At 43.8% G+C, this 27,538-nt stretch overlaps 1 protein-coding gene across 2 annotated transcripts in view; it reads right to left on the bottom strand.

Moving 5' to 3' along the window:
- The window catches only part of LOC126548566 (phosphatidylinositol 4,5-bisphosphate 3-kinase catalytic subunit alpha isoform-like), a 33,908-nt gene that overhangs the window by 5,374 nt on the left and 996 nt on the right, over positions 1 to 27,538 (bottom strand). For both annotated transcript variants that reach the window (XM_055063909.2, XM_055063905.2), the window contains exons 2-16: positions 25,713 to 25,901; positions 24,608 to 24,820; positions 22,338 to 22,547; positions 18,578 to 18,825; positions 17,239 to 17,466; positions 13,822 to 14,010; positions 13,342 to 13,614; positions 11,890 to 12,081; positions 9,914 to 10,075; positions 8,015 to 8,118; positions 4,920 to 5,088; positions 3,680 to 3,786; positions 2,765 to 2,886; positions 2,077 to 2,155; positions 214 to 384 (exon numbers count right to left, since the gene is read on the bottom strand). In XM_055063909.2, the coding sequence (XP_054919884.1) occupies positions 214 to 384; positions 2,077 to 2,155; positions 2,765 to 2,886; positions 3,680 to 3,786; positions 4,920 to 5,088; positions 8,015 to 8,118; positions 9,914 to 10,075; positions 11,890 to 12,081; positions 13,342 to 13,614; positions 13,822 to 14,010; positions 17,239 to 17,466; positions 18,578 to 18,825; positions 22,338 to 22,547; positions 24,608 to 24,820; positions 25,713 to 25,845 (2,600 nt within the window). In that variant the 5' untranslated portion in view covers positions 25,846 to 25,901. The remainder of the gene's footprint in view (positions 1 to 213; positions 385 to 2,076; positions 2,156 to 2,764; positions 2,887 to 3,679; positions 3,787 to 4,919; positions 5,089 to 8,014; positions 8,119 to 9,913; positions 10,076 to 11,889; positions 12,082 to 13,341; positions 13,615 to 13,821; positions 14,011 to 17,238; positions 17,467 to 18,577; positions 18,826 to 22,337; positions 22,548 to 24,607; positions 24,821 to 25,712; positions 25,902 to 27,538) is intronic.

Genomic DNA, 27,538 nt, shown 5'->3' with positions numbered 1-27,538 from the left:
ACTATCAATCAAATGCTGCTACTCTCATACCCTCATGACTTTCACTGCCCCAACTGGAATGGGGCCACGGTGGTCGGAAATCGAAACCACAAACTCACGCTCAGCAGTAGAATGCCATGGCCATTGAGCTGCCATGTGCATTTGGCACAAACTGTGGGGCAGTTCAACTCACAAAGGTAGCTTGTCCACAAGGTGTTAGCAACACACACTCACCGGTCCCCCTTATTCTTGTCCCTGATCCACTTGTGGAGCTGCGTTGAGTCCACCTGGAAGGCGGCCATGCGGCCCCCTTTTTTCTGGATGTTCATGACCGTCTTGGCATTGCGCACCACCTCTATCATGCCCACGTGCTTGCCCGTTGACAGGCATGCGTATGGCATCATCCTGCGAGTCAAACAGAATCGTTATGGTGCAAACTGACGAAATCGCCACGTATTCTCACTGATCTCTGTAAGTTTCCACACAACTTTCGTTTCCCTAAACTGTTACCACAAGGAGATCGAGTAACCTGCTAACAAGTCCACATTGCCGTTCTCGTGGAGCACTTTGCAGGCCTTCACATTTAACCCTACCACGGGCAGATTTATTGTGAGCAATACAGCAGTCTACTTAGGTGTTTTTTTTTTTTTCCCTCAGGAAACAAGGCTGCGATTGTTCCCTGTAAAAATTTCAGAGTTTTTTCTAGTGACATTTGCAGAAGAGCAGAAGTACTTTGCTGGAAAGAGAAACCTTGTTAGTGTTCAACCCACTGTCGTGCTTTTCTTGTCAAGACATTTGCTTTATTTCCTGTTGTTCGATCCTGTTGCATACACATTGTTTGTAAACATTTCTTTGAGCAACGTGTGGGACTCTGTTCTGGTCGTTATTTTGTGAAATTTCCACTACTGTTGATGTACTTTCTTTAAATTTAGGGGACGGGAGCAATGTCAAGCCGCATAACTGCGGCTTTCTTTCCAAACTCCTCAGCCATGTGATATGCAATTGATGCTATGTACTCCATGTAGCTACATATCTGAAATTAACAAGAAAGAAAGGAAGAAAGAAAGAAAGAAAGAAATTATTGTTCTCGCTGTCCAATACATGGACCAATGAAAATAATAGATTTATTTTCGTATTACTCCAGAATCTACAGTATTCTTAGGATTCCTTCCCATGGCTAAGAAAGCAAGAAAGAAATTCTCGAAAACACTTCTTCAATTCTCGTGGTTCAATGCCTGAAGCAAGGATCAGTACAAAGTGACACAGCAGAACCTTGGCAAATGCACCGCATCTGCTTCTTTGCCGCTTTCATGCTGCAGTGCCAGCAGATATTCACAACAGCACAGTCGCACAGCAATTACAGAACAAATCATCCTTTTCTTTTTTTCTAACAGAATTGTTTCAAAGCTCTTACACACCTTCCGAAGCCACAACTCACAAGAAACGATCAAGTTGACAGTACCACTGAGGTCGGCTTAAAGTGCGGGACACGCTGTAAATTCATTTTTGTAGCAACACAGTACACCGGTCCGTCTTGTTTCAATTTTACAACATTTCTGGGAGCTGGTGACCCGGTCATGTGGTGGGAATAGTGCTTCCAGTCACGTTCTTACACACACATAGCAGGTAAGAAGCACACTTCCCACCTGTGAAGTGGTTAATGTCAGGTATAATAATTCCTGGAAGATGTAGTAACAGGGTGTTCCCTCGTGCGACGTACATTTGTAAGTGGCAAGTTTTGTCTTACAGATTTTATCCTCGCAGTCATATAAAACATTGTGTTATATTAAAGACTTTTGGATAGTAAATAAGATATCCCATTACCTAGCTGATCCACTCATCAAATTTGGCTTCAAACTTCACGATGCATTACACGAGTGATAATTTGTCTACCTGTAAACATAAGAGAGTTGCTACAAACTAGTGGTTTAATGCCACACCGAACATTTAAATTCTTCCAGGGGATTTGCAGATCTCATAGCATCAGTACCAAAATTTATCTTTGAATGTCGAATAATACTGTGTTCACTGTGTTGTCTAAATGGAGAAGTTGTTCTTTCCTAGTCAAGCTAAAGAATAATCTGCGTCCCCACCCACCTCAGGTCTAGTCCCTCCTTCTGCCAGATGCTGTCCATGATGCGAATGACCTGCAGCGTCAGCATGTCTTGCCGCAAGTCTGTGAAAAGTGACATGAAAGAATACAGACGTCAAGCGAGGTTCAGAGTGCACAAGAACTTCCAAACGCACGCAACACTTTTCTCGTGTAGTTGCCACACTGCCGAATGTTGCCTTTGCATGAATATAACATGAGCTTTCTTCTTCTTCTTTTTTTTCTTTTTGTCCCAGCAATTCTCCTAGTTACCCACCTCAGAAAGCAACCACCGTTATATACTCGGAGCCACACTTTCAATAAAGCAATCACATTATTGCCCCTTAATTCCGTGCTTCAAAAAGCAGCAAGTTCAGTCACCAGATTATTGAGCTACAGGGGAGGGCCAACCTCTGGAGATGCCACATTGAATACAATGAATTATTGCGGTGCAGTGGGTCTTGCTATCAAAAGTGATTGATTGATTGATTGATTGATTGATTGATTGATTGATTGATTGATTGATTGATTGATTGATTGATTGATTGATTGTATTTTTGGGCAGCTCTCCTTTATACATGGCTCCAAAATAACTGGCCAACATTATCATGGCAGCATGTTCCAAACAGGGCGGTTGTTAACTTAAAGCATACAAACTAGTCACAGGCACCTTAAGGCCAAGTGCACAAATCCTACCGTCGCCATTCTTGAAGATGATCTCATGGTGGTCCAGAATCTGCTCCGCCAAGTGGTCGGGGTTCTTCCACAGCAACCACAGGGGCTTCTTGGCAGAGTCGAGTATCCTGCACTCGTTGACGCTGCAGGGACAATTGCCACAGTGCGTGCGTGAATCGCCGTCACTTTGACAATGCACAACCTTGACACGACCACATCACGCAGGTAAATGCAACGGCAATCCACAAGACGTGCTTTCACTGCCAGTACTATCTCGTGAGCTGCAACAAATTTCACAATATTAATTTCTTTTAGGTGGATGCTGCGGCTTCACTGGTGGGGTTTAACTCTGCAAACCAACACAAGGACTATGAAGGACACCATAGTGTGAGGAGGAGGAATGAACGTCTATTGTGAGAAACAGTGAGAAAGTGTTCTTTCTTCACCCTAGGTGGACGGCTCTCTTAGTCCAGAAAGCCGTTGGCTAATGCCGCAGCCTGGGCCCGACTGCAGATTAATTTTGGCCATCCGTGGTTCCTAAATGTGCGCCTAAATCTAAGTTCACGAGTGCTTCTACATTCCGTGCCCACCAGAACGTGGTCACCGTGACCGGCAGTTGAATCCATGACTGGATGCTGAGCAGCTGGATGCTTTAGTCGCTGAGCTATTGTAATGGGGAACGGTACATAGAAGGCAAAGAAATTTTGGAAGGGTTGAGCTTCGGTCTTGTTGGTACATATTTTCTGGTGCGTGGTGCACAAACTTGAGACAAAACAGATACTATTAGTATGTTCCTTGTCTTCTGTCCGTCTCGCCACAGATTTCTGCACTAAGCACCAGAAGAGCCAAAGAAAGCTCCGTTTCGAGTCATCGCGACGAGCACTAACAGAATGTGGCCACAAGAAGATAAGATCAAATGCAGGCAGGTAGACTCACATCAAGTCTCCCAGGATGCAGCTGTTGTTAAGGGGTGACGGAAAATGCTGCAACGCTTCCAGAAAGTCCGGCTTCGAAAACTGCTCTATGAGAAACTTGAGTCTTTCCTGCAAAGTGGAGAAAAAAAAAAAAAGAAAAGGTGTGCGCACACTAACTTTAGGAAATTGAAGTCATAAGCATAAGACTATAAAGCCCACCGCTTGTGCTAGCATTCAAAAGATAAAATTTATTATTGAAGTGTATGGTTCAACTTTCACTAATGTCTGCAACAAGACAAGTTATTCATGATTTGAAAGGTCAGGCATAGAAGACATAGACACAACAGGAAATGAAATAACAGCAAATGTCTCTTGTCTATGTGCTATGCCTAACCTTTCCCAGTGTGAATCCTTACCAACCATGTCAGGTTTCTGTCAGTCAAAGGCAAGCTATTTGTTGTGACAACAACAACAAAGAACAGTTGATTTAGTTTTAGAGAATCAAATGATCTTTCAGTGCTGCTGAATCTTTGGTGGCTTTCTTATAACAAAAGATTCAGAGCTCGAATGTTATATTGCTTCGTGTAGTAAAACAAACTTAAGCGAACTCACTTCACTAGTCCAACATCCTTGGATAGAAGTGTCTACTCAAGCCAAATATTTCTGTTAGGTGGCTACAACAATGGTTAAAGGAAGGAAGAAAAAAAAACATAAAAGAAAGAAAGTGCAGCTAAAGAAAGGCATACTCTTCTGGAGCAACCAGTACTATTGAGTATATAATTAAATATGCACTTGGAATATGTAAATATTCAAAAATGTTTGGTTAGTTAATTGAATACTCAGGCATTCAACTTCATCCTCATGTTCAACAGCTCCTGTTCAAAAGTTTCTATGATTTCAGAAATTTTTCCAATAACTTACAAAGAAAGGACACAAAAGTTTATATGAAATAAGTGTGACATCTATGTCCAGACATGAATCAATGCACCAGATATCTAAGGCCAGTTACAAAAATTTTTAAACTGAATGAACAGTTTGGATTGCATTTAGAAGCTATACAAAAGTCAGTCACCAATGATTTGATTCAACGTAACCACCTCTATTTTACTATGTATGCTCAGTTCAGCTTCGAATATCACTACTCATGTACGTCCAACGAAACACAAATTTTTGTAAAATTTTGTGCGATAAGTGGATGCACAGGTAACATAATTCGTAGAGCCCACTGCAAATGGCGATGGCTTGAAGGAAGTAAAGCGCACCTTTGGTGTGTCATCCTTCCTCTCCTTGAGTGAGTCGGTGAGCTGCGTGAGCTTCTCCAGCGCACCGACCTGGCGCACCACCGACTTCAGGTGGGTGCCAATGCCTCGACAGAAACCTTCCAGTAGCAGGCCGAACCGGACTGCTACTGACGGGTCGTGCATCTCAGACCTGTACCAACAGAAATTATTGATTAATTCGCGAGACTGATGCATAGATTTGTGTAGTTTAACATCCCAAAGCAGCACTGGAGCTGTAGTGGGGGGGGGTTCCCATTAATATTTATCACCTGGTGTTCTTTTAACGTGCACCTCAACATAAGTTCACAAGTGTGTTTTCGCATGGTGAACCCATCAAAATACAGCTGATGTGGCCGAGAACTGAACCCGCAACCTCGTACTCAGCAGCACGGCATCATAGCCACTGAGTCACCAAGGTGTTTTTATTGATTGGTGAGGTTTAAAGGAACACAAGAGAGAAAAGTTGAGATAGGATGCATTAGAAATTAAGCTTAAAAAAAATTGAAGAGGGGAGCCTTGGTGACTTGGTACGCCAGCAAACATCACCAAAAAAAAGAAAGAAAGAAAGAAAAGAAAAAAAGAACTGGTGAAAATGTAACCCTGAAGTTCCCACACCAGTCTAACTGTGATATCACGAACTTGGGGAGCATCTATTCGGGCTTAGTTAATTACTTATCGGTAAAGAAGGTCTACACTGCACTCTAAGTGAACCAACGACCCAACCGGGCAACTTCACGGAACCTTTCCTGCACCTAACTGGCCAAAAGTACAAGAAGGTGCTTAGAAATCCACGACAGCAAAATGGCACACCAGTGCAGACAAATTTGGTGCAAAATTAAAATAAATGAAGCTTGGCCTTCACCTCGTCAAGCAATAAACAACCTTATTTCTGCCAAACAAATGAAAACAGAGTTGTGAACGAATACTTAGCCAGCCTAAACTCAAGTCAGTATTAATGTGATAGTGTTAAGGGCCCCATGTCACAGAAAATCCGCCATCAGCATCCCTCGTCGATCATCTTCTTGGCAAAAATCATTCTGAACCATGCAAACCCAACTACATAAACCCAACTGCGCAGACACTCCATGTAGCGCAAAGAAGTAACTGAACTAAATGAATTTCTCGAAGCAGAATACGTCATAAAAATCGTAAGGAGTGACTTACACACAACCTACGGACATGATAGCACCGGTTAGTAATTTGCATATACGAGAAAACATAATTATGCTACGCAGAAACCCAAACACAGACCCTTTTTCCAACGTTTCTACCATTCATAGACCAGCCACGGCATCCAAGATTTACACGCGCTGGCACGTGCAACTCTCAAAGGCCACAGAGTGGCACGCCCGGTTCCTTGCAACACCTCCACATGGTGCTTGCCTCAGCCGCATCCTGGCCCACGCAAGAGACCGCCTTTCTACCAGAAAGTTCGCCTTCATGCATAGCGTTCACCGACAGCGCTTCCCGGTAAAAATTATGCTTACATAAGCTGCAGTTGCCGGGAAGTGCGAGAAGCAGTCAGGGATCTTTGAATGCTATCGCGTTCCGCTCTTAAAGTCAAAGCTTAAGCGTCCTCCAAATTTTGCTCTGTTAGAAGAAGGTACTGAATTAAATCTGGCTGCTTGAGGTACTCTTACGTGCATCAAACTATGAAGCACAACAGCATTTTCGCATTCTGCCCCCATCAGAACGTGGCTGCAATGGCTTGGAGTCGAACTCATGACCTAATGATGACCAGCACTCATGACCAGCACAATGCTATAGCCATGGAGCCAGTGTGGCATGTCCCACAGAAAATGTTTCACAGAGGAGAAATTGATAAAAATTCTTAGGGCAATGGATGAGCACCAAGGAAAGAAAGAAACACACACACATTTCCAAGTGAGGAATAGCACACATATCGAAGTCTCGACATTCTGTATATGAAAGCTTCATCCAAAAACAACAGAATGCATAGTACCTATGGTTACATGAGCTGAGTTAAGAATGACACAATGCATGTGAATACAGTATAATTTCAATGATACAAAATCCTCAGACCCCTTTAAGATATTTATATCATCCGAAATTCATATGATTCAAAACAACCACAACCACAGCATCAAAAGCGAAGGCTTTTATATTATTATTATTATTGTTATTATTATTATTTATGTGTGAAGATTATCTTTGGTTGAAGCAACCCTCAATGGGTTTCTTGACCTTTCTTCCCTCTAATTCACAGAGAAGATCCTTCTTGAATGCACAAAACTTAGCACTCATCTCTGCCCCTGCAGCACATGCACTCACTTCATGCTGCAGTGAGCGCTCGTCAAGTGCTCAGGTCTTTGCCAGGGTCATGAAAGACCAAGATCTCACATGGCAACGTTGAAACAGTACGCCGCGGCTGTGCAGACCCAACTAATAACACATGGAAGTTCAAAAATTCAAACAATTGATTGCTGCACAAGAGACTGTTCCGAGTCACTTCGAAACAGAACGCACTGTACATAAATGTATTCTGGCCAAGACTATTTCAAAATCCATATGATCCCAAAGTTCGGATCAACAGTAATGATATCATCAAGATTCAAATACACATATCAGAGAGACAGAGAGAGAGAGAGAGAGAGAGAGAGAGAGAGAGAGACGAAAGGGGAGGAAAGACAAAGGTTAGCCAGTGTAAGTACCAGCTCTGTAAATACTGTTTGTGTAGGAATGAAACAGCCTTCACTAAGTCTTCAATATACCACTACAGGTCTTGGACACTTTTCATAAGATTTGCTCCTCAGCATGAAGAATAGGACCTTTAAGAAGCAGCTGTTAGTGCCTTTAAACAAAACATTGCTGCAGCAGTCAGACAAACCGACATCCTTTTTTGTGTGTGTGTCAATTTAAAAACTAGTAAGCAAAAAGAAAAAAGAAGACAAGTATGAGAGGGCAGCATTACAACCCCAGCAGCTTCATCTCTGCAGCACAATGAAAGGGCCCAGAAATAAACAGTGAAACACGAAAAATGAAGGCGTGAAAAATTCTGTATGCCTCAGTGTAATGTAACATGCACATTAAAAAGATTATCCAGAAGAAGGACTCACTTCAAATGCCAGAAGAAAAAGTGGCCAATGTTGTAGTTAAGCAGTGAACGCCTGATGAGAAACTTGCCGAGGTCATTTTCAAGGTACGGCTCATACTTCAGAACCTGCGGCGGAAAACGAAATGGCAACACATTACCGTGGAACTCCGTTGATACGTTCCTCGCTGTTGCGTTTTCCCGGCCGACACATAGCGTTTTCGAGGTCCTGACCAAAACCTCATTGACTACCACCTATTATGTTTCCCTTTGCTACGTCGTAATTCCGCGATGTTCCCGCATCTCACGTTGCATTAGAGCACGATGGTCGCGTAAATTTAGCAGCGCAGAGGGAAATTCGCTCTCGCACGTTGCAACAAGCAACCGGCACTTTGCAACAAGCGACCGATTCCTTACAAGTGACCAAAGTTTGAAATAAGTTGCACAGGCCAGGCGCTACACAAGCATCGGGAGCAACTGTGCACAGAGCAGTTGGCAAAGCAACCGAAGTGCACATCAGTTAAAACCTACCAGGAACTATGCAGTTAAAGCCTACCAGGAATCATGCACGCTCGGTCAAGTCCACCGTGCGCAGGACTACATTTATTTCGGGGCCCACCAGGGTCCTTCTGGCATTGCATAATTGCCCATTCTCTTTACTAAGCTTTGCCGCAATAAAGCCACGTCATGCGGTGAAGCATATGCAAAATATTGCTGTTAAACATGTCGAGAGGGGAAAGGGGCCACAGTCACGGAGCACTGTACACGTCCCCCAAAAGGACACTGAAGAGGCTTTAGAACTAGAAGATTCACAGTGGTTTTGTAGGCTGCCACAGTATAATTCAACCCGTGAAGTTATTTTCTCGATTGTGTGCGCAACAGTGCTGCGATCGCCGCTCGAACTTCCAGCAAAACTCTACCACCCTAGGGCCGACCGTAGCGGAGAAAAACCACACGGGAGGTTGACGTAGACACCGGGGTCACATGAGCACTCTATTCGAATCGCACGTCTCGCCAATCTGAAGGTGATATCACCATCGTCTTCGCAATCAGAACCCGTTAACCAACCAGCAGCATCTCTTGCAGAGGCTGCAGCTCATTTTTGCTAAACTGAAGCGACTTGTGGCCTGTTATACCATGATTTTCATATTCAGGGGGTGAAAAACTATAAAGATTTGCTGAAAGCTCAATTTTCTTAAAAAGTGCTTCAGCTACTCTTTAATTTTGCAAGTGCCCCCGCTGTCCCTGGTCACACTACAAGCGCCAAGACATATAATAACTGTACTGGCGGCCATTCAGAGCTGCTTCTAATGTTGCTGTAGAGAATTGTGCCCTTCCTCACTGTTACGTTTTCCCGGTTATTACGTTTTTCTTTCTGCAGTCCCTTCAAAAACGTATCGACAGGGTTCTACTGTAACTGCTTCCAATGGCACTAAGTCAGGTTCTTATAATCCGTTTTTGCATGAAGTCATCGTAAACGAAATCAGTTAAGTCTTCATCAGAGGAACTAAGAGAGATCACTATTGGAAAGTTATCTTGACCCAAATCACAAATTACAGTGCGTGATAGACTTTCACAAAGTGTGCATGACGATAACCTTGAAGTGCATTTGCCCTAATCGGGAACTTTTGCTTCACAGCAGCACATTGAATAAACAGGCAGGTAAAAGCAGAGGTGCCCATTAATTTCTAACACTGATCGTCTCAGAGGAAGTGATATGAGCACTAAATATCCATTCACAACATGGCAGTGTGAATGGCAACAACACACAGCTTGTCATCCGCACATGCGACTCAAGCTTTAAACAACGCAATTCTATCCTACAGTTCATGCTAACAGCTTCACATCTCACACTGCCATATCCACACTCTTACTGAAATGAAAAAACATGAGTTGAGCTACAAGGGCACTCAAGCACTCGAACCTGTACAAGTTGAAGAAGGTACTGGGACAGCAGCTCGTCCGAAAGGCCATCCAGCCACTCGACAGCGTACTTGCGGACAAACATGTCCGCGTACTTGCAGTCCAGCAGTTCGAGCGCAGTTTCGGGGGACACCCGCTTCCACTTTTTCAGGAGTCGATACAACTAGAGCCGAAGAAAAAGGAAAATAAAGCTCAGAAGCAAAAATAATTATGTGATTGTATACATATAGTGCCATTTCCCTTGCAACGATCTACACCCTACACCACCATATTTCCAATTCCTGGAGTCACATACACTGTAGAACTGTCTCACTGCCCATACCATAATCCAAGTTTCTTGGCCCTATCAGCATGGGTAAAGTACAGCCACCACTCAGTTTAAAATGATACCTAAGCTGGCATTCATCACTTCATGTACTTGCCAAACGTGCTCCCTCCCATTCATATCTGTTCCACAGATTTTTCTCCTGTCAGCACTTGCACATAGTACTACTGCAAAGGTACAAGAGCAAGCCTTAGAATGTGACTGACTCCGCTTTTCCTAATAAGTGCATATAAAATGAAGGCGTGCTTGCACTAGACAATCGGCAAATTAATCTGAGTGAAATTAGTAGCATTTCAGAGAAAAAGAAAGATCCTACAAACAGATGCAAGCCCAATTTTTGCTGATCAACTTAACTTTTTTAAAATAAGGAATCCTGCAAGTGACTACACGAAAAGAAAAAAAGAATTTAAAGCACAAAGTTTATGACCGCTTAGCTCTAAACCAAAAACAGACATCGAAATTCTGTAAAGCCTTCATCAGAATGCCTAATGCACAAAAACCAGTTTATGCATAGTTTATACAAAAATCATAGTACTATCAGATTAAAGGAGTAGTAATGATATGACATTTTCTAACTTCTTTTTTTGCACTAAATGAAAATCTTGGGCTTTGAAACCCCAGAAGAAATACTTGAAAGCCTCAAAGTACCCTAAATAATTTAGTATGTAACCGCTTTTCTACGACCAGTTTCGGTTTCGCTTGCCAGGAGATGTAAGTGTTAAGACGCCATGACGCAGAAGGTGGTCCCATGGAAACAAAACATCATGGGGTTTTGCACTCACTTCGGCTTGCCTGGTCATCTGCTATGCAGCTACTCATTGTACGGCCCAATTCAGATTGTTCAGATTGCCGCATAGCACATCACAGATCCTCTTGGCAATGTACCCCATTAAAACACAATAATTTCAGAATTCTGTGCAGCACACTGGAGCAGTCCCAATGGTTTTTTTGTGTGTGTGTGTGTTTACAATGAGCAACAACGTCTCGGAAACGCAGTCACCATACTTGCAAACAACTTTTTGGTAGCAATGAAAGGAAAGCTACGGAGGCAAAGCACGGGAAAGTAAGAGCGCTCTTGAAAAGAGTCGCACATTCTGATTCGCACTGCTCAGAAAGTGAAAGCATGAACTATTCACAACAGCAAAATAAGACAAGATACGCAACTGAGTGGTAAACTTGACTTAACCTTCTGCTTACTTTTCTTACACATTTGGGCAGATGCGAAGCTGTTGCACCACATGGAAAGCTACCACGATTCAGTATCTGTACAAAAAGGTTGAAAGCGCTGTCAGACTCTACCAGACTACTTGGCACAGTAACACATGTGCGAAAGCTCTGCCCCTGTAGCTTTCCCTTCACTGCCCCAGAGAGTTGTCTACAGGTATAGGAGCCTATAATATATGTCTGTGAAGCAAGTGAGCAGGCATGTTGGTTTGAGTGAGACCAACCCTAGGTTCGGTGTCCCTTATGGCAGGCTGCAATGATGGCGCTTTCTCTGGTTTCAGTGTGGAAAACCCGCACTTTTGCCAGCTGCTCCTAATGCACCCATTCACATTTTGCACACAAAATTGCGCACTGAGTGGCAGCTGCACTTTCACTATATATATATATATATATATATATATATATATACACATATATACAGCGCGTACCTGGGCCACGTGATCCCGACTGTTCCACTTGCTGGCATCCAGCAGCTTAGGCAGCGAATTCGGCACAGTGTAGCAGTAGTAGCGCATTCTCCAAAGAAGCATCTTCTCCTGCTCCGAGATCTCGGAGAGCGGGTCCCGTTTGATGATCTCGTGGATTTGATCCTTGTCGTTGTCGGTCCAATTCTCTGGACTCTGCATTCAAGACAGAAGTCAGTCAAGGCTGTTCCGACAGCCAGTTCCACTCCCTTAACATGAACCCTATTCAGCCATTTCCTTGTGCAGGTAAAAAAGCCATCAGAATCGGTCTGGATGCCAAGGCACTAGAAACTGGAGGAGAATGAAAGCACTAGTCAGCTCGACCGAAGGGGATTAGTAAGGTGCCAGTTAGCAGCGGTCCCTTCTTTCCCGACTCGAAAAAGCCTCTTTCTAAGCCAGAAACACTCATCCTCAGCTCATATGAAAAGAACCAAGAGCTGTCCCTATTCATCACTATGTAATTTATGAGATGGCAAGGCACATATATATCAGGCAAGCACCAATTCGCACCTTACTAGTGCCAGTCAGAAACCATAAAATTATGGCACTGCTGACGAACTTTCCTCCAAAGAATCGGGTAAATACTGTAATCAGACATTGTTAGCTGCAGTTATTGTTTGAAAATCTTCCTAGAGCAGGCTGGAAATAGGCATTTGCAATGGGAAATAATGTGTGTTCAATGCATTTGCTGTCCCCTAAGCTCCGCCGAGACAGATGCTACCACTAACGGGTTCACTATTGGGGCCACCATTGGGGTCAGGCATGTGCCTGCTGACTGGTCAAGTTCAAATTATCCAATGAAGGTCAATTCTAGGATTTCTAGGAATTCTAGGATCGAAATAACAAAAGTTTGGGCTCGTGGAAATGCACGGGCACCGGCCGGGACCCTCGTTCAGTATCAAGCAGAAAAATCAAAATTACCCAAGGCGAATTAATGAAAGTCTACTGTATTCATTTGTCAAAATTACGAGAAACTGCACATATACAAATGTACAAAAAATTGCGGAAAGCACACGAAGAGTTAGCTCTCATAGACGAGTTACCTCATCATCGACAGTTAAGGGGTAAAGGAATGATGCGCTTGAAGGTGTATATTTGTTGCAATGAGGAAATTAGGCAGCATTTGTTGTTTCACTGCGCAATTCTGTAGATAACATAGCTGTGAAACCACCCCATCTGTAGTGGTAGTACAGGTGCAACAGCACGTGCATCTCGGAGCTATAATAGCTGGCGTTAAACAATGAACAAATGCGCCCTGCAACTCGGTTGCGTGAGATCGTGTGCCCTGTGCGTTGGCGACTTTGTATCGACGGTGAGAGTCTCTGACCAACACCGGCTAACTGCCAACCACCACAGAAACGGGCAGAAGAACCAAAGAAGGCTTCAAAAGGAAGAGAAAAGAAAAAGTGCGCATACCTCCTCTCCAGTGGACTCGAGAGGGGAGACAAAGGAGGCGTACTCCTCGATCTGCTCCATGGAGGGGAAGACCACCTGCCCCGAGAAGCGGTCCAGCTCGATGACGAGGCAGGGGGCCTCGCGGTTGGGATTAGAGCCTGTGCTGCCCAATGGGTTGAGCAGCTCGTCCATGCCCTTCGGCACCGGCCACAGGTGCAGGTTGACCCGGCCGCTCAGCAGCACGCTCTTGTAGTCGAAAAGGCTCACGTTGCCCCACGCAATGGCACAGCGCTCCTGCGGGCAAAGCCAGGAGGGCGCTCAGGGTGGGTTAACAATTCTTGTCGGAAAGCTTAAAAGGACGAAGATAAAGGCGAACTGGTGAAAAAGTGCTCAAAAAGTTCAGGAACTACAATTTTGCACTGAGCTAAGAGACTAAGGTAAAGCTTGAAATTTCAAGAAGTCGGCCACTGCACAGGCAATGATAGTGGCATCGAAACTCACCTCTCGTTTCTTGCGCTGAGAAACGGCACATATGGAGACGCATAGTCTCGCCGAGCGGGGAATGTCCGGAATGTACATCTGAAATTCTAGCAGTTCGTCCCACTTTGGATTTGAGTGGGATACGTGTTCGGTGTCCCGAAAGGGGCACAGGGACTCTGTGCCGTGATAGATGCCGACACGAACGTAGATCTGCGAGGAACAGAACGACGAGAAAGATCATAAAAGCCGCCGAGCGCTTTTGAATACCCCGATTTTTTAGAGGCCAAGCACAACAGAATTTTGCGTCGCATAAAAAGCCTAGTTTCAGAGAGCATAGATATAGACCAGCCCTTATGCAAAATATTCCATTTTGAAATACGTTTCTCATACCGAAACTGAAAAGAAAAAAGAAAACAATCGCTGCCATTATCGCTTGCCAGAAGTGACATATGATTCGGAATGCCCGGCACCTCCGCAGGACCTCCAAAATTAGGCGCCGTCTGTGGCTGCCAAGTAGCAAGATGAAATATCTCTGAGGCAGCGTGCTCGAACTTATGTCATGTCTTCTAACCACCAGGTGCACACGTCAACTGCTTCGATGCTGTTTCAAACCTGCTAATAAGAAAATAAGACAACTATGAGCTCTGCAGCTTTGCCAAGATTGCTTCTGTAGTATGTATACGCTACTCACATATAGCCAATTTAGCCAAACTGAAATTTGATTGCAGTTGGCCTTTAACTTGGTTTTGGGGAACTCTGCTCGTGAAATCGTACAAATGAATGTGACAAAGAACATAATGGGACGTAGATTAAGTGTCAGCTGTCCACTAGCAACACAAAAGTGGGTAGTTCGTGTCCAATTTGTCCAATTTTGTCCAATTTCGAAGCAAGCACTCAGTTACATTCCGTTGTTGCCTGGGGCTCAGATATCGTAAGAAAGCCTGCAGAGTGTTTGTGTATGCACAGACGCTCTACATAACGTGTCACAATCAGCTGCATTTTTGCCCCCATAAGGCTGAAATTATGTCGCCATTATATAATGACTTTATTACCATTTAGGTGTTTCCTTTATAGTGAACCATGCTCTACAGTTTAATTTTTATTTTTAAACCTTGTTATAACTGAAGAATGACACAGCATAGGCTTTCCAAATTAAGGGAATGTCTGTTGCAAGCAATATGAATTCCGGAAGAATGCTGCTGCCCCTTGGGTCTCAATTTTTTCTGCAACCAAACCATCGCTCAACATTTTTAGAGGGGCAGTATAACACTACAGATTGAATCAATGCTTATCTTTAAAGTAACATTAACCCTTTGCGGCACTGTTTGGCATTGGTAAGCTTCTACAAACCTTATTGCCCCTGATTCTCGACAATAGTAGCCTTACTTAGGTCTGCCCTGGCATCTGTGGTAAGAATTTTTTCCTAGCTTGGAAATAGCTATACAGCCTCTCATGTGCCAAATGTCAAGGTAGCGCAGAAGACGCTGAAGAAAATAATGGTCCTGTATAGCAGCATAATCACGCAAAAGTTACAAGCTCTACATCTGTTTCAGAAAGCACCACAACTTTGCTTGTAGACTTCCCCAGAGAGCACCGGAATCCATCCACCATGGTGGTTAACACATCCTGACCACTTCAAATCTAATTAATTCTCGTCAATGTTCACTAATTTTGTTCAAAAATGTATTTTTCTCAGTCTACTCTAACTTTATTCTATTTTTCATTATGTTTTCTTTTACAATAGAAACAAGTTTCTGTGCACGACAAAGATGAGTTACCGTACAAGGCCCGTTCCTCCAATATGGAAAGGCATCACCCGAAGGAAGGTGTAAGCATGCAATACTTGCTACCATGCCAGAATGAAACATGAACGCTGCATATCACTTTCAACTTCATGTCTGTATGCAACACCATTGTGAATCATTCGCATTCACAATTACCTTTGGAATGAGAGTGCATTTAGCGGTTGGTTACTCCGCGATAACACAATTTTAGGTGACTAGAAGGACTAAAGAAAACCACCAAGTCAGTTTAGATATAGAAGGTTTTCTCTGAAAATTATCTTTGTCCATGTTGTGGTAGAAGGTTGATTGCTAGAATAAGAAAAAAATAAAGGCTAAACTCCCACTTCTTAATTTTGCACCATAATTTTGCGAAAATGTCAATTTGGCATTCTTCATACCAGTAATTTTGTTTTAAGTGCTGGTGAAGTGACTGGAGGTATTTTTCTAGCAGAAGTTGGGAGCAAGCTAGAGTTAGTGAACACCCAAGTGGTTTATTCAAAGACATCTCTAGAGACATCTCTCCAAGATTGTGCGTGCGACTGACTTCGCTTTGCCACTCACTAGACCCACTAGAAGCACCTAGACATTTGGAGTTCACATTAAGCGTGTTAGGCCCCTAAATTACCTAAAGGGAGCGACAATCCTCCTCTCTTGGCCGCTCCTTTTCCGACTCCCCTCACCCTATGCACCTTTCTTTTGCACTCACCCTCACGGTTCACACTTTTTGATGGCAGCATTCGTCCTGTGCAGCTATGTGACTGACGCGATATCAGGATTCGCAATCAGTGCGACTATCGCCACCGTGGGGCTACGCACCGCATTCAAGGAAAATCTGCTATGGCGCCAGTGCGAACCAAAACAAAAAAGCATAGAAAACAATAGGCACAACCAGCAGCGCATGGACGCTTGCGCACATTTTTTTTGGAAACAGCACCAGCAAGACCGTATGACTCTGGTACATCAACAGTGAGGCATGGATAAGCCCCAGACCTCCTCACCTGCCCTTGCCTGCCGGATTTGGCAGCAAGATGAAAGAATGTCACCACCTTTAGTTTTATTCATGGGGCTTTATTAGGTGCCGCTGTTTGCACCCACTCGTGGCTATAACGCGAAAGCTGCTTTTACATGCGCTCCGAGACAAACGACACAATGTTTCGCATTGCACTGGCGATCTTTCGTGGACGCCTGCCAAAGCTGTCAAAGCTGTTCTGGTGCAGCTTCACGGAATTTCGGTCATTTTCCCGCTTTCGGTGCAATATGGCGCAGAAATTTGCTAGAGTACCAAAACTGTGCGAGTGGTGCAGTATTTCCATTCCTGCTAGAATGTGTTCCATCTTGTAGGGAAAAAAATTAACTAGGTCCAATCAGACGACGTCAAACTAGATGATGTCATGACAAGCTGCTGCAGGAACGTAAAGGCAGCGCTGCCACTTGTCTTTCTTGTTTGCATCTTTTCAGGCTTCCCAAGTTTTTTCGCATAATGAGAGTGCTGTTTCTTTGTATTGCAGAAGGGCAATTTACTTCTACAGCAATACTTGTTTATATACTTACTGTCCCTTTAAGCGCAATAGGTGCACTAATTTATCTCTTTGCCATTCACACTTCATTTCGACATGATAGCCCACAGAAAGTGCAACAAGGAACACATACATACCTTGTCAACATCCTTGACGTTAACGTAGGAGGCTCCAAGAATCTTCACTCGGAATGACTCATCCACTTTGTACAGGGAGACGGTAGGTTGCGTTGCTGATATAGACGGGTTGCGTCGGACATATGATGGCGTGACGTAGCTTGAAGGTGGGATGGCTTTATATACAGCGTCCTTCAGCATCAGCATTAACTGAGGTATTTCTCCTTTGGCTATGCACATTCGGATGTACTGCAACATAAATGGCCAAAAAAAAGAAACACTCACGAACCCGTATTTTTAGACTTGAAAGGGTTCTGTGAAAGCATCTCAAGAAGAAAACTGGTGCAGCAACTGTTGACGATAATTGTTGATGCAAGCGAATAGCCGAACACTTCAAGAGAGTTATTCACTTTATTAAAGGAATGGTGCACTTGACAACATATCGTATTTGTTGCAGTGGGAATATTTAGGTAGCATCTGTCGTTTCGTTGCGTAATTTCGCAGAGAACAGAGCCGTTAACCAGCACATCTCTAGCAGTAGTACAGGTGGACAGCACGTACGTCTGAGAGAGCTATGACAGGTGGCGTTCAGCAACGAATGCGCCCCACAACTCGAGCACCCCTTGCGTCGGTGTCTTTGTTCCAACCCCCAAATGGCAACTCCCAGCTGCTAACTTCCAACATACAACCACAGACCACGAAAATGGCCAAAAGAGCCAAAGAAGGCTTCAAAACGTAAAAAAAAAAAGAAAAAAAAAGAAAGAAACAGCAGGCTCAAGCAATCCATTGGTTTTGAACTCATTTACTGTAAGGGCAGCTTGTCCTCACGGTGAACGTGGGCATCCTCTCAACAACTTCTCTAGCGTGATGTGGTAAATGCTGTCTTTGTCTGCAACAGTACTGCCCGCCGTGGTCTCCGAGATATGTCCACAGGCACCGTCACTTACAGTCTGTGTCATGCACAAATTGCCAAGCACGAATGTTGCACAGCAGCCCAATGGTTAGTGCACTTGGTTCCCAACTGCACATTGCCTTCTGGTTGCCTTCAGGAATCGCAACAGTGCTTTTGAAGCATTGCATAGCAGTGATATGGGAGACCAAAGATGCAAGATCTCGTTCAACGAGAAAGGTCTTCCATATAGCTGGTTTCAAACGTTGTGGAGGGCAAGCCTTTCATCTTGAAAAAATCAGCCAATGGCATGGAAGGTGTTCTACAATTTCTCTGCAGCCACAGGCATTGCAATCAGTGCAGGTTGTCTTTAGCGCAGTACTGACCTTAACGAGCAGTACAAAAGATGCGTCCACATCCATAGGCAAGCAAAAACAGAAGAGGGGAGAGAGGAGAGACGGAAACACTCACCTTGTATCGGCACAGCGGGTACGACTTGAGCAGGTACTGGTTGACGCCACACACCTTGAGTAGATAGTTGTGCTGGTGCTCCTGTGCCAGGGCAACCTGTTCCTCACGCGACAGCCGTGAGCACTTGAGCTTCTTGAGGATGGCCTCACGGATCACGGCCTCGGGTACCGTGTCCTTGTGCACCTCGAGCGTGTGCTTCTGTTTCTCCCCACTGTCCGACAATCCCCACACGCACACCATCACCAACCCTGGCAGCACAAGAGCAAAAAAAAAAAAAAAACGGAAAGAAGAGGGGGTCAGCTTTGAACGCCGCGGCAACAGCATCCTCCACTTCATACACAGCCGGCAACACTGTGGAAGCTACGCAAACAATGCAGTCACAGAAATCTCACTCTGCACGTTTTGTAGTTCAGTTAATATCGATATGCGACGCTTTCTACGGAATATCTATGTCACATCGTTGCAACTGCAACTTGTGGAGGCCAGTTTACGTCATTTCAAGTATTATATATGCGCAACTCCGTGCTTGGAGTATGCGACCTAGAATGTTCTCGTTAGGAACACAAGTGGAACTACTGGTCGCAGAAATGCGTCGCTGCGCTCTTTCAGTGCTACCTAAATAGATTTAGGTCCGCGACGCCTTTTATGCAATAACTGCATCGTATCGCAACATAAAGGTATGTCAGACTTCACCCCTCAAGTGTTTTAAACGACCTCAGCTCGTCTTCATTAAAATCTACTCCTCTTCAGCTCGTCGACGCAATCATTGTTAATTTGCCTTGGACAAGTACAGCTTGTCAATGGCAATTTTCCTGTTTTCAAAGCGACCTGGGCGAATTAGGCACATCCACCTAGTTTTTCTCCTACTGTATAGAAGGCGGCAGTGCCAGTGTTTGAAATCCATGGTAATTTTGCTCTTTTTTGTTTTCTACATAGATGTCAGCACTTTTTCAGCGCCTCGTAGGAAACATTAATTCAGCTTTAGTGTTCTACAACAATGATAGCAGCCATTTCGTCAGCACTCAAAGACCACGTTTCTGGAATCACAAGCCTTTGGTGCCTTTAAGCAGTCTGCCACTGACAGCTTGCATGTGCAAAGAAATGCCGCTGCTCAACTCTGACAGTGAAAGTGAGAGTGAAAGTGATGCACTAGAGTTTTGTTCTATGGGTGAAAAGGATGATGATAGTCTTCTCATCACTTCATCTCCCGAAAATGATGATTCGGAAAGCAAAGACAACATTGACTTGGCCTGACAGTGGTGCAGCGTTTTCATGCTTAAAACATGAAGCAAATTGGTTGAAAAAGCTTCAGAAGGGTTTTCAATGGAGTGATATTTTTGATGAATTTGTTTACACTGTGTAGGTTCTGTGTGTGTAACTGATTTCACCGGAGCAACTAGAATGGGACATTGTTGTATTATCTACCTTAGTATTTCTCATTGATTGTTTTGAAGAGCATTCTGTTAGTACTGACCATTGTTTATATATAGAGTACTGTCCACTTGCCTTAGTCTCACATGAGACAAAGACAAGAGGCAGTATTGCAAATAAATGAAATAAAAAGTACATAGGTGTTCATGAATTCCAAACCCCATTGCAATGCGGTAACTATGGCTGGGAATTGAACCAGCAAGCTTGTAATTCGCTCCATTCCAGCACAATGTTATAGACACCAAGCTACCATGACAAGCAAAGTTGGTGTCACAACCTTAGAGGGTGTGGGCTCCAAGAAAAAGTCGAATATCCAAACAGCCTGTGCTTCTAAACCAACAGAGCTGTACAATGCAATATTATTCGCACACAATGAGTAAGAGAATAAAAAATGTGAATCCTAGTACTACACTGCACAAATATTGTATTTAGGCTTCTATCACAGTTCACGTCCCGTAAAATTTTAATGCCCATTTAATGCCCAAATTTAATGCCATCCGGACTACTTGGACATTTGATTCCTTACTTCGACATTTGATTCCTTTTCCTTCACTGCCATGGAAAGCTGTTGGGTGCAGAAGTCTGCTATTCATTTGGCGTCATACTCAGGCTGGCCAGGCCGCACATCACGCTGCTGCTCTGCTGCCAAGTTCTGAGACGTTACCTGGCTTTTCTCTAAACATTAACAGCCATGTTTCTTGCAACGATGACACATTATGTTTAGGGACTTAAATTTGTTGTTCAAAGTAGCAAAAAAGCGCATCTAGCCAGAGGTCCCAACGTGGGAGAAACTGAATTTCATAAACAAAGCATCATGCGCACACAAGCAAACATAGGATGTCGTTACTGCCCATCAGTATTTTTCCTCACTAGCTTTGTCTTGTAGCTAGAAAAGAGATAAAAACCACAATTTGTTCTGCTCTTTCCCTTCACTAATGCGTAGCTCCATCAGGAGTTGGGTCACAGGTCACAGAATTGTGAAATACAAGAACAAAATACTCTTAAACAAAATTTCAGTGCTAAAGTACAGCAGAAGCCCCAGGCTCAGGCTTTCACTTGTTTACCCACTGCGGATCAATTGTTAATGCAAAGTGTTTTACAGCTTGCCAAAAGCTGTTTCCAGTTCTTTCTCGTAAGCAGAAACAGCCGAGAACATTTGGGTCAAGTTCACTGAGATTGCTAAAACAAACAGCAGCAGTCATCCTAAGTACATGCTTGGCAGGGATTTCTAGCTGGAAAACAAAGATACTTGCCGTGCCTTGTTTCCTTTGCTCCAGCATAGGCACATATTGTGGTTACTCCAAATTCACGCACAATTAGTATGCATGACCTTGTGCCTTAAAGCTACCCTAGAAGCGAAATACCTTTTTCCTGGCTTTGATCAACGGTTACATTACGAATGGTTAAGTGAGAAATTACAGATGTTCCGTTTCTTCAGTGCGGCTAGCACATTGTGGATGAAAACAATAGTAGTAGCCATGATTTCATGAACTGCCCAATTCTCATATCTTATGCCCCTGTCAGACTGGTACGCACAAACTCTGTTGAGCATGAAACTCCCTAAGGGAGATTTACAACAAGGGAGTTGCAGCCTCGTCCCACGGCCCATACGAGGTTTCGATGGGAGCTGCATGGGACACAAACAGTGCTGCTGTGCTTATCTATGCATGCAAAATTTCACATATGTAGTCACCCTCAATCTATACATCGTTCTTGTTTTAAGCAGAATGTAATCTAATAAAATCATCGCAAGAAAGTGAGGTATATGTTACAACGAGATTCGTATTTTCTAAGCACAGCGACGTTGAAAGCAATGCCGGCCACACTGCGCTCTTGTCTTGGCTTGAGAGTGCACATTGTTCGACCGGCACATGATAACTTCGAGTTGTGGTTGCGTGATAACTGGCATAGCACCTGGAGCACACGGATAAGCAAATGAAATGGCAGAACGACATTTCCCCATGCGGCACGGTGAAGCATTGGTGTACAGAGTACAGACACTGATGCTCTTAAAAACAGATTACAAACTTCCATTACGCAGTGCATTATGCAAGGAAAAAGAATATTGCCAAAATTTAAGAGTGTGCTAGTTATGATGATTTTGTTTGTGTGGATTTCTTTGTAGCTCTAGCTATTTGGAAGCGAGAGCACTCTGTCCAGCCACAATGGTCACTGCCAAACTCCCTTCGCCAAATGCTCCACTAAACTTCCTTAGCAGAAAGGAAACCGTGTGACAACGAGTGCGTCTCCTTCAATATAACGACGATGCAGTTCAAAGCAGTTCGTGGGTGCTCGTGTGACAGGGGTATTACAAAGAGAACTGCCATACCTTTGTCCAGTTTCCGTTCTAAGTTGGCCGGCAGCTCTTCCGAGCTTTCAATCTCAGGTGGGTAGACGTACGAGGCTCGACACTCTTCGCTCCCTGTGTTCCTTGTGTCAACTGCGTCTTTGCACACGCTCAGGATGTTGCGCCGAAAGTCGATGACCTCGGAGTCTTTCATGTTGTCGAACTCGTGAGCGCAGCCTCCGACTGCCAACCCTTTCAATGCGAGAGACAACAAAAGCAGTGATGAACGAACCAAAGTTGAGTACTTCACAGAGAAACAGATTAAGGAATTGTTTGTACGACTTTATCTTTATAACTTTAATTATGACTAACATGTGCAGTTAGTGTCAAAAGTTTACAGACTGTGGGATCTGAGAAAGCACTGAAATTTCCAAGCAGTTTGTGACCATAGCCAATAAAACCATGCAACATTATGTTGTTTACATACAACTATCAGTACAGGCTGGAAATTCAAATAAAAGGCTACATGGAAAGGCTGCAGAAACATACAGCTTTCTCTCAGATAACAATAATAATTTTTAAAAATAATAAATAATAATAATAATCACTCCTGGCAGCTCCTGGTCAGACAACTTGGCGGACTTACCTTCATATTGAGCTATTGATAATGCTTCGAAATGCGCAAGTTAGATGTGGCTACTATTAGTCAGCCAAGCTGGTGTAGGAAAAAAAATATCATGCAGATCCCATGTACTGTAGGAATCAATGTAAGCAAAGCTTTCTGTGCTGTTTGCTTTTGAATGACGATGATTAGCGGTAATGTTGACAGTAAATGTTTAAGTTCTTCAGCATTTAGTGCAATACAAGAGTGGTGAGTTGATGTTAAACGTTACCTTGCATGCACCGCTGCTGTTTGTCTGTACAGCACGCAGAACACACACTAAGACGTGTTTGCTTGAGGCATTGTTGCGTGCTATTGTTCATAACCTCCGAGAAGGTTAGCATTGTCATTACCTCACAAGGCACATGGCATCACGGCACAGAAGCATTGAACTTTAATTCAATTAGGGGTCTGTTCATGCCAAAACCACAATCATATTATGAGGTGCACCGTAGTCGCAGCCTCCAGATTAATTTTGACCACCCGAGTACACGACCGTTTTTGTATTTCGGCCCCTTCAAAATGCAGCCGCCATGGGCGGGATCAAACCCGCGGCCTTATGAAACACCATAGCCACAAAGCTACTGCGGCGAGCATAAAAGTGTTGGTTTGAAGTGCAGCCGCTTCCATAGTGTAGCCTGGATGCTACAGTGCTTTCACGCGGCTTTGCGTCTGCACATCCTGCATCAATTGTGTGCTTGACAATCTTGCACGGTGTTTACTTTCTAAAATTAGCAGAAATGTACCCCACCATACCTTGAACTTAAATTTATACAGTTTCTTCGCAACCGCTGTCGTGTCAAGTAGTAGCGTTTCGTCGCCTTCTCACATCGCCTTTTCCCTCTCCCACACTCCCCCCGTGTATGCAAGCTGCGAACGAAGAGTGGTAAGGCCATTATTCACTCATTTCATGACTCCGTTAGTTGACGATGCAAGGGGTTTTTAGGCACAAGGGCCAGGAATGACCAAAGAACACCAGGAAATGGTATGGGGACGTCGATGATGCAGTGAATGATAACTGTCAGATATAACGTGGCTGTATAGCAGCCCAAAATATTCGCTGTAAGGTAGATAAAATATACAAGTATTAAAATAATGCAAAGGGCAAGTGATGTTAGCGATGACCATAAAATATATTCCAGAAAGTGATAATACAAGAAAACGCGTCGCTTCCAGTAGTACTACTTCTACCAGCCACCTCTCTTCACCTCCTCTCCATCATTCTCTCTACCTCCCCTCTGGACGATTGCAATTAGTTAAGTTGAAAGTAGTACAAAAGTAAACACTGCAGTTTCCGCATTGTTTCTATGGGGGGTCACGGATAATTACAGCCATCAAGAAGGTATTGTGGCGACACCCAGAGAGCTCCAGAGGGCATTGTGACACAGCAGTGGAAAGGTACAAACGAGTTTCTCACGTCACCTTTCCTCTCTGCCATGCTCCTTCCATGTATATGCATGCTCTGAACCACTTTCTGACGAGGCGTGCAAGACAGCGAAAGTGACAGCAGCAGCAGTGGAAAAGTCGAAGGAAGACCCAAAGGAAGCTCTGTTTTAAAAAGCCAGTCTGCGCAATAATTCATGCTTGCAAATTTCTGAGGCCCACATCAGCACCTGAAGAGCTCTCCTCGCAAAAGCGAGAAACTCCTTACGGATTTCTGAGTTGAGCTTCTTCTCTTCGGTGTTACCCTTGGGCTCCACGACTTTCAGGATGGGCTGGAAGAGGTGCAAGTCACAGAGTCGACGGTACTCATCGTAGAACTCCTCCTTGTCTCCATCACGGGTGATGGACACGAATATGTATGATGACGGTTCACCCAGATGTCTGTACAGTGGGTACTTCTGTGCATTTTCCCAGAGGTCCTCTGGAACAACAACAATCAGGTAATGGCTATTCGTACGGCAGAAACAGAAAAGAAACTCTGTTATGTCTTCCTTTAGAGTGTTTAATTTCTCTGATTGCTGTAGCGTGAATCTTTAAATTGTACTGAACCACAGTGGTTGAACAAGAAATGCCTCCGAAGACACCGTTTGGACAGGTGGACTTCTCCGGACAAAGGAAAGTCCCCCTGTTGAAACGCTGACTCGACCACTGCCGATGACTTTAAGTCCCTGCCTTCCAGTGTAGTGCATTTGTCTTGTTTGAAGCCTTAGTGCCACACTAAATGAAGGATGAAATTGTCGATTGTAAATGACCAACAGTGATTAGATTACACCAGTTAGTTTAATGCATTTACATGTGGCGAAATCAAATACATGTTTCTGTAAGTGAACAAATGCACCTGCATAGATGCCAAAGATAGTGGATAAAGCGACAGTTGTCGCCATAGCTCAGTTGGTTTAGCCCCATACATGTCATGCAGAGGTCATTAGGTTGGCCCCCACTAACAGCAAAGTTGTGTTCTCTTCCAATTTCATTTCCTTTTTTCACGAATACAATATTTATCGCAAATAAAAGAAACAGTTAATTTTCCTTATGCTTCACGTGGCTTCATTATCTTTTGACCCCACATGGTTATTACTAAAAACTGGGCCCCTCTGTTCCCAGGAATAGGCTTGCTGTGTTCCATGGAAACAAAGTAAGCGACAAGCACTTCTGTTGGGCAACCTAAGCACGAGTCGGCAAAACGCTTTACTGATTGACAAAATGCTTACCGCAGATAAATGGCATGAACCATGTCACATTATTAATAATTAGGCAGCCACAGATGAGGCAGCAAGAAGCTACCTGTCAAGCATGCATTGTAAGGAACCCACCCTTGATGCTCTCTAGCGTTGCATCTCTGGAACACGACAGGGGGATGATGATGCCTGTCGGGAGTAGACAGTCCACCACTATGGTGTTGGGCATAATGGGGTAGCCCCATAGCTCTCCTGATGATGGTGGCATCTTGGCTGTCTCCTACAGGCTGCTGTAGTTACAACGATGCCAGCAACTGTTCTGGGCTGCACAAATTAAAAACAAGTGCCAAAAATTATGCAAGAGTACCGCGTGTTTCATTTAGTCTTGGTCCTAACCACGAATACTGGAGTGCCTCACAAGCTTTATCCCAGCTATCCTTTCTTTCTTTCTTTTAAATCTCAACATGCTGAATACACTATGGGCTCATGTGCAGAAATGTCAGTCAAGATAATAGCACAAACTAAATCGATTATGCAAGGCATGTTCTGTAAGATATCGAACTTGGCATGGCACATGTTCAGAAAAGAGCGAACTTACGAAATTAAGGTCGATCACTTCTGGAAGATACATTTCCTCATCTCACCATGGAAATTTCAAAAGAAACCAGAAATAGCTAGGGGACCACCATGTTCACACTTATGTGAACACTTCCTATAGCACAGGAAATGCCTTTTACTACAGCATATCTGACTAGATGCCACGAGTGCCTGATAACGAAATTGTAGCTCTAGAACTGCTGAGGAACGTTACTGCAGCCAAGCAACTGCACTGACCCGCACTCAGTGAACTCGGGAGCAGTTTAGAGTCTTAGCATGTTTATAAAGATGAACAAAAACAGGCAACAGATTTCAAAAAGATGACACTGCCACTGTTCCCCTAAGAAAACTGCACCTATGCGTACGCACATGCCAGAGGGACCAGTACTGCTTATTATGAGTGTGCTTGGGCTCCCTGCTTCTCTCATTTCGCTTTTATTTTTCGCCATCAATAGTGACAGAATTGCAACCACTTGTCAGACTGCCAGCCAAAGGCTTGTTGATGGTCTGATCTAAGCAAACCGGCAGGCAGGCTTTCCCAGAGTGACAATGCAATTAAAGAACCACAGGCCATGCAAATAGAGAAATCAATTATGAAAAAAGCCTTGATAAGAAGAATTTAAATGATTTTAAAGAGGCAACAGTGAAAATAATGTTATCTGTAGTACAATCACCAAGCGGACTTGAACCACCATAACGTCTCTCTCACAAACCACAATGAATCTCTGAGCCACTCGTAAAATACTTCGGTCACTTCTCCCAATTGTTGGCTATCATTGGCAATCAGGCTTTTGTTATTAGAAACACCAACAACTTGTGCTTCTTTGTATGACACCTTCATGTCACAGTTGCGAAACGCATGCAAGGAAAGAAACAGAGAGAGAAAAGGATGAACCCTGCGCACACTCTTATACACAGGAGACCTTCTGCATCGTAAAATTTTGGTTGGGACTGGCACAGAATGGAGCGGCCATTTAAATTGGTAACACAAATCCTACACTATAAGAGCAGCTTGGTTTCAGGAAAATATATTCTCATAATCCGAAATTCATCTGGTCGCTCTAACACATACACACAAACTCCAGGCACTGAGCGCAAAAACCACATTATATCACCGTGCAACAAGACCAAGACCTGCTACAAGGTTGTGTGTAGGAGTTTAGATCGCTGTGCAGTTCAAAAGAAAAAAAAAAAACTTTGAAGAAGAAGAAGAAGAAGAAGAAGAAAGCTATTCGAACAAAACTTGTAGCACGTTATCAGGAATCAACCTATTTCACTGCTTTCATATCAGTTAGGCAAACTCGATTTCAAAATTTGCATATTCGATGACAAAAAGGCTCTCTTTCGAGCGACTTCTAGCTTCG

The sequence above is a fragment of the Dermacentor andersoni genome, chromosome 3 (genome assembly GCF_023375885.2).
Source record: "Dermacentor andersoni chromosome 3, qqDerAnde1_hic_scaffold, whole genome shotgun sequence".
Classification (NCBI taxonomy): domain Eukaryota; kingdom Metazoa; phylum Arthropoda; class Arachnida; order Ixodida; family Ixodidae; genus Dermacentor; species Dermacentor andersoni.
Note: the sequence above shows the minus strand (reverse complement) of the source record. Positions and strands in the feature narration are given on the sequence as shown.